Below are 10,820 nucleotides of genomic sequence, written 5' to 3'. Positions count from 1 at the left end.
CTTGGCCCGGTGCGCCAGAGGTCACTGGGCGCGGGAGACTGGGGCGGGACTACTTTTCCGGGCGGAAGAATACCGGGGGCTTGCAAGATTTGCGACCTTGCCGGGAAGGGGAAAGTCCTCTCCCGCTCAAGCCCCTCGGGTTCGTTTTTCTTCTTTTCGATAAAACTTATGCTAAGAAGTGGTGCGCGCCGCGCTCGCCCGCCGCCCGGCGTTGGAAGGGGCGGGCAGGGTCCCCGCGGCGGTCCAGGTGAAGCCGCCCGGCTGCCGCGGGGCTGGGCCGCTTCCGGTCCTGGGGGAGGGGCGCCCCGCCGGCCCTCGGGGCGCGGAGCCCGGCGGCTGCCCCCAGCCTTCGACGTCCCCCCGAGCCCGTTCCTCGACAGCCGCGCGGCTGAGTCACCGGGCCGCTCGGGCACGGTTGCGCCCGGGCACGTGGCAGCGCTCCTCGCCCTTCGGCTCCTGACGTCTGACCCGCCGCATCCCGACCCCGGGGTGGAAAAGTCCGGAGGGCGCGGCCGGCGACGGGGCGGGGGAGGGGACGAGCCTCGAGGTGCCCGCGTGTCCGGGCCGGGGCTGCGGCGGAGGTCGGGGCGCGGCCCCCCCAGACCCGCCGCGCTGCTTTCAGACGCGCGCAGGGGCCACCTCCCCCCTGCCGCCATTCATTTTGCGCCGTGCTGAGGAGCCTCGTTCGCTGGCTGGCCGGGGCCGCGCCCCGAGGCGCCCGTGGTCGGCCGGGAAAGGGGCTCCCGGCTGCCGCTCGGCACCCTGGGCGACAAGTGCTGGCCCGGCGCTATCAGTAGGGAGCCGTGCCAAGTCTGAGGGCCCGTCTAAATTCGGCTCCCTGCCCCCTCCCTCCCCCCCTTGCTGGCCCGGGGCGGGAAGGGTGGGGCCCAGAGAGGCCACCATGAGGACCCTGAGAGGTGAGACCCTCTCGCCTTCCGAGTGGGCGTTTCGATTTGAGACCTCAGAGCTTGCCGGGACCCCGGCCCCTCCTCCGACTGAGGGCAGAGGCAGCCAGGCGCCTGCCAAGTGAGCCGAGCATATGTGGATGTCAATCCTGCAGCCCCTCTTCCAGGCCCCCTCCCCAGCCCCGGAGGGCTCAGGTTACCCCTGGCCTTTGCTAAAGGGCACTAGTCCCTCTTTAACCTTTGCAAAAGGGGAATATAATCCTGGCAAAGGGAGAGACCCCCCAATCTGCAGGCCCTCCCCTGCCCCTCCCCAGAGCTGGAATTAAAAGTAGGGGCGTTTATTGGGGGACAGAGAGGAATGAGGTGTAGTCATTGACCTTTGGGAAGGGGGCTGGTGCCCAGGGCCAAAGTCTGCTGCTTTCGGCTGTAGTGGGCACTTGGCTGGCAGCCCAGTGTGGAGGGGGAGGGAGAGAGGCGGGGCTGGCTGGGGCACAGGGTGGCTGGGGGATAAATGCCCAGCCTGAGAGGGGGTGAGCTGACACTGTCCCAGCTGCCACCTAGACTCGGAGCTCACCCCGAACTCCTAGCGAAGACATCCCAGGTCTGATGAATTCTCCAGTCCCAGAGGATGGGGGAGGTGAAGGGTGAGGGTGGTCCTGGTTTGGACAAAGTGGGGGAGCTGTCAGCGTTTTCTTCCTCCCAGGACTGGGAGTGCTTGAGAAAGACGCGGAAGGGTTGGGGCAAGCAGGCTGGGGGGTACCCAAGGCAGGGAACCAGACCGTGAAGAGGGGCAGGCAGACGTGGATGGAGAAGGGGAGTGAGAGTTGGAGCCGGGTGGGGAATTGGGGGTTCTCCACGGATTTGGAGGAGACCGAGGAACAGGAAGAGGAGAACCGGAATAGCAGGAGAGGTTTTGAGGGCCAGCAAGCCACGGAGAGCCGAGCGCCTGAGCAGAAGGGTGAGGGAGAAGGCCTCAGTGTGAGTCTGCGGGCCACGGGGGTCCAGGGAGCTGTGCACAAGGTGCAGGTAAAGGAGAGGCCCCTGGATCCTTAGGATGGGGGTGGAATAGGAGCTGTTCTGAGTGGGGGAGGGGGCTGCGCCGGCCTCTTTGGTCTGTGACCTTTTTGTGGGATATTTTTAGCTCCCGCACCTGCCTTCTTGGGGTGGGGAAGACTCTTAAAGGGCAAGGGATTTCGGGTTCCTTCGGGGATCAACTGTCCACACTCAATCACACCTCCTGTCTTGCAGCCATGGCCATGCAGAAGATCTTTGCCCGGGAAATCCTAGACTCCAGGGGCAACCCCACGGTAGAGGTGGACCTGCACACGGCCAAGGGTAACACAGGCCCCAGGAGTTGCTTCACCTTGGAAGACCCCAGCCCACTGGGTCTTTGCCCCCCACCCCAGTTCTGCCCCACATCCTCTCCTTTCTCTGGGATCCCCTTCGCCAGAGTTCTTCCCAGGCCTTCCTCTTCCAGCCTGGCTCCCTGGTCTGGAGAAGCAGGAGTCTCCCTCTGCACTGGCCCCTGGCCCTGGGCTCAGAGAGCACACTTTGGCCCTTTGGGGGGTGCAGGAGACTCTGTGTGACGTTCCCATTCCACCCGCCCAGGCCGATTCCGAGCAGCTGTGCCCAGCGGAGCGTCCACGGGTATCTATGAGGCCCTGGAACTGAGAGATGGAGACAAATCCCGCTACCTGGGGAAAGGTGAGGGAAGACGTCCCCGGAGGAGCCTGCGTGTGCGGGTGGGGTCAGGACCTGGGTACGCAGCATCCTCCTGGGGCGTAGAGGACTGGAACCCAATGCTCTCGAGGAACCGGGGTCTGCAGGAGGAGGCCTGATTGAATCAGAGTTCTGAACACCCCCCCCCGCCTCTCTAGGGGTCCTCAAGGCCGTGGAACACATCAACAAGACCCTAGGCCCCGCTCTGCTGGAAAAGGCAAGAGGGAGCTCCCTCCCCACCCCCATGCCCCTGCCGCCTCACGCCCAGCAGCTCACACCTGGGAGAGGCCTTGCTTGGCCCCTCCAGCCCATCTCCCCCAAATACCTGCACTTCCTCCCACACATGCCCTGACTCCCGAGAAATGTGACCTCTGCTCCCCCCACCCAACCTCTCCTTCCAGAAACTAAGCGTTGTGGATCAAGAAAAAGTTGACAAATTTATGATCGAGCTGGATGGGACTGAGAATAAGTGTGAGTGGAAGGCTAGGGGAAGGGATGGGATGTGGCAGGAGTGGGAGGGACCCCGGATGGAGCTCTGGTTAGGATTACTTCTGTGTCCCACAGTTTGGGGCACACCGTGGCTGGCTGGATTTGTATTCATTCCACAGGCATTTCCTGGTGCCTGCCCTCGGCCAGGCCGGGCCAGGCTGTGAAGCTGACACATTCCCCTGGGGCGGGGGCTCCTGGGGGAGACCACCGTTAGCACACCCTTCATGCCTGGTGGTCTGGCATTCCAGATGCTTCCTGGGGTGACGCCAAAGCCTGGGGGAGAAGCCCTCACCCTTTCTTTATGCTTGCCTCCTCTAGCCAAGTTTGGGGCCAATGCCATCCTGGGCGTCTCCCTTGCCGTGTGCAAGGCTGGCGCAGCGGAGAAGGGGGTCCCGCTCTACCGGCACATCGCAGACCTCGCCGGGAACCCGGACTTGGTCCTCCCAGTCCCTGTGAGTGCAGCCGCCCTTGCCACATGCCACAGTGACTGAGCTGCCCCACCCAGTGAGCAGGGCCTCAGCGGCCGCTGGAAAGTCCACCTTCCAGACCCAGCTCCAAAGAAACGGTTTCCTGAAATGGACCGTCTCCAGCGGGGGCCTGGCCCCTCCCTCTTTCCCACAATGCAAACCTCCCCTTCAGCCTCTCCGCTGCCTTTCCTTGAGTAACCCACCCCCCCCAGTCCCCTCACATTCCAGCTCGAGGACCAGGAATAACCGCAGCGGCTCATTCTGCCCTGTACCCTAGCCCCTGAGTCAGATCGAGAGCTGCTCCGTGGCCGGGATCTGGCTTCTCTTTGTATCTCCTTCCGTCCTTATCAAACCCAAGTCTCTGTTTTCCCAAGACCCTTTTTGTGTCAGTAGTAACGTAAGCGATTACTGTTACCTCGCGGGGCAGACAGCCGTCTCTGCCTGTCTGCTATCCTGCAATCTTAGGCAGGTTTGCGCAACCGCTCCCTGCCTCCGTTTCCTTGTCTGTAGAATGGGGGTGATAACAGTACTTAGCTGAGCTGGGTGCTGGGAGCAGCACGTGAGCTAACAGACCCTAGGAAGGCTCTTGGGGTAGGGCCTGGCCTGCCGCCAGTACCGCGGCGGCACCCGGGGGTGTCACAGACAAGGCACGCGGATTTTAGTATAAGGTGCTGCGGGTCAGCAGTGGTGTCCCCGTCTTATAGAAACGGGGAGGGCCTGAGGAGTCAGGGTACTCACTCCAGACCCTCCCACTGGTGATTCGGGAAGCCGGGATTCCACCTGGAGGTCTGAGCCGCCCTCCCACTCTGCCTCCCCTGCCAGGCCTTCAATGTGATCAATGGGGGCTCCCATGCCGGGAACAAGCTGGCCATGCAGGAGTTCATGATCCTGCCCGTGGGAGCCAGCTCCTTCAAGGAAGCCATGCGCATCGGTGCCGAGGTCTACCACCACCTCAAGGGGGTCATCAAGGCCAAGTACGGGAAGGATGCCACCAACGTGGGTGACGAGGGCGGCTTTGCACCCAACATCCTGGAGAACAACGAGGGTCAGTATGAACACTCTGAGGGGCAGAGCCCCCCGCCCCGTCCTCCCGGAATGAGGGGCTGCAGAGCCTGTGTGCCCTGGAGCCTCAGGTCCTCTGTTGCCCCTCCCCCAGCCCTGGAGCTGCTGAAGACGGCCATCCAGGAGGCCGGCTACCCGGACAAGGTGGTGATCGGCATGGACGTGGCGGCGTCCGAGTTTTATCGCAACGGGAAGTACGACCTCGACTTCAAGTCCCCCGATGACCCCGCAAGGCATATCACTGGGGAGAAGCTGGGGGAGCTGTACAAGAACTTCATCAAGAACTATCCTGGTGAGACCCCCAGCTGTTCTGTCGCCCAAGACCCCAGCAGCGGCCCAGCTCGGTGACCTGGGCGCCTCTGCTGCCACTGCTGCGGCCCTCGCCGTCCTTAGCCCTGCTGAAATCCCCATCCGGACTCTCCCGGCCGGCTCCCCTGTGAGGCCCCTCTGACCTTTAACCCGGCTCCTGCCCCACCCCCTCCAGTGGTCTCCATCGAGGACCCCTTTGACCAGGATGACTGGGCCACCTGGACCTCATTCCTCTCGGGGGTTAACATCCAGATTGTGGGGGATGACCTCACGGTCACCAACCCCAAGAGGATAGCCCAGGCCGTCGAGAAGAAGGCCTGCAACTGCCTGTTGTTGAAGGTCAACCAGATTGGCTCCGTGACCGAGTCCATCCAGGCGTGAGTGCCTCCTGGCCTCCCTCCGCCCCAGCTCTGCCCATCCAGCCATGGCTGACTTCCCCTGGCTCCTGCCCCATCCCCACCCTCCTGACCCCAGAGCTTTGCCCCGGTGACCCTGCCATACCCCACCTCTACCCCACGCGGTTCCTCTCTCCCACCTTCTGCCCTTCCTTCCCACCAGCATCTCAGGAGCCCCCATTCATATTCAAGACTTTCCCCTTCTCTCCTGCTTCCCAAAGAACTTAGCATTCCCCTCCCTGCAGAGACCCCACTCCCCCAAACCGAAGGGAAAAGCCCCACCCAGCCCTGGGCTTTCCCTTTGAGGCCCCGGCTGACCTCATCGAGTGTCCTCTCTGCCCAGCTGCAAACTGGCTCAGTCGAACGGCTGGGGGGTGATGGTGAGCCACCGCTCCGGGGAGACTGAGGACACATTCATCGCTGACCTCGTTGTGGGGCTCTGCACGGGACAGGTACTCACGGCTCCCAAGTGTCTGACCAGGTCTTCTTGGGGTCCCTGGATTCCTGCTGGAGTTGGATGCCGCCGCAGGCAGCTCCCACCTCCAGCCTCATGCAACCTGGGAACTCCCCTTTCCTCCCCAGATCAAGACTGGTGCCCCCTGCCGCTCAGAGCGCCTGGCCAAGTACAACCAGCTCATGAGGTACAGGGGTACAGGGGGCCCGGGTGTGGGGAGCCCGGGGCCGTTGGGTTGGAAGGCACAGCTCTGACTTTGCCTGCCTCCTAGGATCGAGGAGGCTCTCGGGGACAAGGCTGTCTTTGCTGGACGCAAGTTCCGTAACCCGAAGGCCAAGTGAGAAGCTGGAGGCCCCCAGACCCCACAGGACCCATCTAGGCCTTCGAGCCCTTCCCCGGGGAAATAAACACTGGTGGCAAGCAAGACGGTGGTGTGCTCCCTGGTGGGACGGAGGGGATGCCGGTCTCTGGGCTGGGCAAGATGGCAGGTGGGGCCAGGAAGGGAGGAACACATGGGTGACCTGCTGGGACACGGTGGAAGGGGAGGGATGGGTTCACACTTCGGAAGGAGGCTGGGGGAAGCAGGGCGGGGGCCAGGGGTCTGAGCGCCCTGTGAGGGGAGGCTCCCTCAGATCTATCTGCCGGTCGCACTGCGGGTCCGAATCCAAGTGCTCGTCCTCACGAAGCTTCCAGGATCTGGAACCCTTGTAGACGTGACGTATTGACCTGTGTCACCTGTGAACCAGTGCCATCGGGGAGTCAGTATTTTCTCCCCATTTCACATGTGAGGAAACAGGCACAGAGAAAGTCTCCCTTACTAGGAGCCAGGAGCCCAGACAGGGCCGCGTGTCTCTAGCAAGTGTGCTCTTTAAATGCTGTCTCCTATCAACCCCAGGAAAGGGCCAGTATCTGGTCATCCTTGGCCGGCGCAAACAACCATTTTACGCTGTTCACCCTAAAATTCTCTTCCTCCCGGGGACCCACCTTTCTCTGCACAAACAAACCGAGACATTGGGTGAAACAGTGTTTATTGAATGTAAAGTCATCCCAGCCCCACGGGGAAGAAAATTCCAAGGAGAAAGGAGAATAATACACATTAAATACCCACCTGTGCATCCGTACACACGCACCCACGAGCACACGCACACACACACACCCAGGCGCCAACGGTGACGCGTCAAACACCGGCCTCCCAGCCTGAGTGACGGCCGTCGGGAGGTGGTGCGGAGGTGGGGCTCCAGGATGGGTTCTAGTAGCAGCAGCCTGTCCCCCCCGCCCCGCCCCGGGGAGCCGCGGCCCTAGGAGGTGGGCGGACACTCTTCCCCGCTCTGCCGCAGGCGCTTCTTGGCCCGGATCTCGTTCATGGCCTCTTCGATGGAGCGTGTGTCCCTCTTGTTGGCCACGGGCACTGCAGGGGGGGAGCGGGGGGTGGGGAGAGGAATGCGGGTAGGGCCTAGGAGCCCTGCATCACAGCGCCCCCCACCCCCCGGCCCGCCCCCAGCGGGGCCTCACCACAGCCGTAGGTCTTGTTGGCCTGCAGCATGTGGGCCGCGTCCTTGGCTGCCCCCTTGCCAATGAGGTGGCTGTACTTGTCCTTGTAGTCGCTAGCGGGGCTCACCACCACAGGGCCCTGCTGGGCCGCCGCCTCCTCCTGCTGCTGGGCCAGCTCCTAGGGGTGCCGAAGCGAGGCATCGGCGCTCAGGGGCCTGTCCCCAACCCCTCCCGGGGGTGGGCTGCCGGGCGGAGCTCACCTTCAGCTTCCGTTTCTCCTCGGCCTTCTGGGGGTCCCACTCCTCGCCGCGACGGTACGAGTCCAGCTCTTCGTCGGACGGCGCAAACTCCTGGGGATAAAGGCACCGTGGGGTCGAGGCTCCACACACGTGCTTCATCCAGGCCTCTCCCCCGTGGCGGGGACGGAGGCTGAAGAGGGGAGAGGAGGGCAGGGGGCTTGGGCCTTTCACCTTTTTGAAGATCATGACGTAGCGACACTCATCATCTTCCCCGAAGGAGAAGGACGTCAGGCCGGCCACTTCCACCACATCGTGTCTGGGAAGGGAGGCCGGGGAAGGGGGGAGTATGTAGGGCCGCCAGGGGCCCAGCACCCCTTCTCGGGGGTCCCCCGCCGGCCCGTTCACGCCCCCCCAGCCCAGAGACACTCACAGGATGCTCCTCTCTATCTTGTTCATCGGCTGAAACTTTTTCTTGATCTGCCCACTGTCTTGGATGAAATCTGACACCTCTTTCTCCATCTTGGGAGACAGAGGAGGAAGACATGAGGTGACTGCCCCACCCCAGTACCCCTCTTCCCGAGCCGGGCCAGCGGGCCCTGCCCCCCACACTCTCCCCAGCCTCCATGCCACGGGCCTCCAGGCTTCTCACTGGAGACTTCTGGGAAAACCTGGGTCCTCAACCTTCCAACTCTAACTTATTGGAAGTCCTTCCTGAGGCTACCTTTGCCACCTCCAGTGGGCTCACCCTTTTCCGAAACTCCACTTTCTGTTGTTTCTCTTGCTCCTGCAGTTTCTTCAGACGGGCAGCCTGCTCTGAGAGTGAGAAATGGCAGCATGAGGCTGGGGCTGGAGGCAGGGGTGGGGAGAGTCTGTAAGGCTTCTCTCGAGGCCTGGTGTACCCCGGGAGAGGCCTCCACTGGGAGAGCAGGGTTAGTGCCTGCTCCCCACGCGTCTGTGCATGCGTACTCTGTGCACGGCACTGTGCTAGGCCCTGGCCCTGTGGCAGACACGGACACGGAGCTTTGCCCTTCAACAGCTCACACTTTAGTGGGAGTGACAAGTAGAGCCATGCTTGACCCCATTTCCCAGCCCCACTGGGGAGTCCGATTCGCAAGCATTTATTTCATGCCCACAACGCACAGAGACCTGGGACCGCTGGGGAGCTGAGAACAGATTCAGCCCTGGCCTCCAAGAGCTTACGGTCACACTGTCTACACAGGAAAGGGGAAATTATTTAACTTCCTATATTCTGTAACACCCCCACTTCTCACTTCCACGGACAGGAGGGCGCTGAAGTGACTGGTCTGACACCCTGCTCCTTTGGGATTGCAAGTGTCCAAGGTGAGGTGCCAATGTGCTCCCCCAACTCGGGTCTTAGCACCCCCTCCCCTCTGTCCGGCCACTTCGAATCCCCCGTCTTGCTGGCCCACGTGCACAGATCAGGGTCCTCCAGCTGCACTGGACCGCTTCCCATTTTCCTAACCACTCCACGCCTTTGCACCTGTGGTTCCTCCTCTTGCAAACTGGGACCTACCATGAGTCAGAGTTGCTCACTGCCTCCCCTGGGGCCCAAGCACTTTGGGTTCACATACTCACTCTACCCAAGTGCTGAGAACCAACAAGGTGAAACTCCTTATTTGTCTGCCCTACAGACTGGGAGCTAACAGGCAGGGACCCTGTTCACCTCCTATCCAGTTATTCTCCATGGCCTGGGGTGGGACAGCTTGGGGCTCTCCTCTGTCTGATCTCAGGAGCTTTACCATCAGTGCATCTTATCTTGACCACTGACTGTTCTCCAACTGGTCTGCGAATCTCCCCTCTGCATCTGAGCAAGTGGCGTGAGATGGAGGTCAAGAACGTAAGCCAAAAATAAAGAAGAAGAAAAAAAGAAAAAGAGCGCAGGCTTACCAATCACAGGCGGGTTTCAAACCCTACCACTTAGTAACCCTGTGACCTCAGGCAAGTGACTGACCCCTGAACTTCAGCTTCCTGGTCCAGTCCCGCCGCTAACGCCCAGCTCCCACGTGTTGCCTTCCTCCCGGGAAGTCTCGAACACACATCTCTGTCCAAAGGGGCAGGTGGCTCTCCTCTTGCTGAAGGGCCCCCCGTCAGCTGTCAGCCCCCTGCAGGGCGGGTCAGAACCCCTGACAATTCCTTTCGGGGACGTATCAAGGGGACTGTCAAACTTGGGTGTGATCATTCCGTGCGAGGCCCAGACTGCGGGTTCCCTGACGATGGGCACGGCCCCCAGCCCCCGCTCGGCACCTAGTGCAGGCCGCTCCGGAGGCGCCCGGACAGCCGCCCCGCTCCGCCCCGGCCCCGTGCAGGGACCTGAGCCCGCCCGCCCGCGGGGGGCTGCCGAGTAACCGGGAGGGGGGACGGCGGCCAATAGGACGGCCGGGGTGCCCTGGTGCCTCCAATCAGCAGCGCAGCCCCCCGGCACCCGGGAACTGGGCGACTGCCCACGAGGGAAGGGCGGTGGGGACACGGATGGGACCGGGGAAAGCAGGTAGGAGGGGCGCAAGCCACCCAGCGGGCCCGACCACCAATCGGAGGCGCCGAGGGTGGGGCGTGCCCGAGGAAGGTCGCACCAGACGTCGTAGGCAGAACCCGAAATGGAGGGGGCCAATGGGAGCGAAGGGATTGCGGATGGGCGAGCCCTGGAGCCAATCGGAAAGCGGATGGGGTGCGGGGAATCGCGAGCCGGACACGCCCCACTCCGACGTGCTGGCGGGCCCAGACGCGGGGGGCGGGGGAGCGAGGAACGCCAAGGGGCTGGAGGCAGCCAGCCAATCAGAGCACGACAGCGGCGGACGGGCGGGCCCGCCGGCGAATGGGAAACAAGGACTGCGGAAGGCCAGTAGGAAAGAGGCGGGAGGCTGGCGCTGGGCTCCAGGCAGCCAATCACCGGCCGCTAAGAACAGCGGGCGGGCCGGCGGCCCTTTTAGGGACTCTGGGGGTCTCTGTAGGGGCCTGTGAGGGGGTCTTTCAAGGTTGAGGAGGCGGCATCGTCCGAAGGGGCAAGAGTGCGGTCCTGAGAACCGGGCGAAGAAAGGCGATTGTGGATTTGGGGTCCTCACCTCGGGCCTTGCGCCGAGACTCCTGGTCCCCGAGGCTGGGTGGCTTCTCCATGGAGCTCAGGATGGAGCCCAGTAGGTCCGCCATCTTGGGAGTGACTGAGAAGGGGCGGTGCGTCTTAAAGGGAAGGGCGAAATGCCTTTAAGGCCGGAAACACGTCGGAGGCGGAAAGCTCTGCGCCCGCCCCGCCCGCCGCCCCCCACCGGCCGCGG

The 10,820-nt window shown here is 62.8% G+C and overlaps 2 protein-coding genes across 9 annotated transcripts in view; one reads left to right on the top strand and one right to left on the bottom strand.

Annotated features, from left to right (window-relative positions):
* The window catches only part of ENO3 (enolase 3), a 6,746-nt gene extending 522 nt beyond the window's left edge, over positions 1-6,224 (top strand). For 2 of the 8 annotated variants that reach the window (XM_011237024.3, XM_011237026.3), the window contains exons 2-12: positions 2,154-2,240; positions 2,514-2,609; positions 2,783-2,841; positions 3,026-3,095; positions 3,432-3,565; positions 4,403-4,625; positions 4,737-4,934; positions 5,127-5,328; positions 5,690-5,798; positions 5,929-5,987; positions 6,072-6,224. In XM_011237024.3, coding sequence (XP_011235326.1) covers positions 2,156-2,240; positions 2,514-2,609; positions 2,783-2,841; positions 3,026-3,095; positions 3,432-3,565; positions 4,403-4,625; positions 4,737-4,934; positions 5,127-5,328; positions 5,690-5,798; positions 5,929-5,987; positions 6,072-6,141 — 1,305 coding nt within the window. In that variant the 5' untranslated portion in view covers positions 2,154-2,155 and the 3' untranslated portion in view covers positions 6,142-6,224. The other 6 variants (XM_019809733.2, XM_019809731.2, XM_019809732.2 and 3 more) reach the window with 6 other exon arrangements.
* A 735-nt stretch (positions 6,225-6,959) lies between these two features.
* Positions 6,960-10,764, bottom strand: SPAG7 (sperm associated antigen 7). The gene is made up of 7 exons (XM_019809735.2): positions 10,611-10,764; positions 8,276-8,343; positions 7,961-8,049; positions 7,762-7,846; positions 7,552-7,641; positions 7,313-7,469; positions 6,960-7,208 (listed from the first exon to the last, which is right to left on the bottom strand). Exons 1-7 carry the CDS (start codon positions 10,693-10,695, stop codon positions 7,099-7,101), a joined length of 684 nt encoding a protein of 227 aa, XP_019665294.1. The 5' UTR covers positions 10,696-10,764; the 3' UTR covers positions 6,960-7,098.
* Between the last annotated feature and the right edge of the window lie 56 nt (positions 10,765-10,820).

The sequence above is a fragment of the Ailuropoda melanoleuca genome, chromosome 17 (assembly GCF_002007445.2).
Source record: "Ailuropoda melanoleuca isolate Jingjing chromosome 17, ASM200744v2, whole genome shotgun sequence".
NCBI classification, from domain to species: Eukaryota; Metazoa; Chordata; class Mammalia; order Carnivora; family Ursidae; genus Ailuropoda; species Ailuropoda melanoleuca.
The sequence above is the reverse complement of the archived record's forward strand: the minus strand, read 5'-3'. Positions and strand labels throughout refer to the sequence as shown.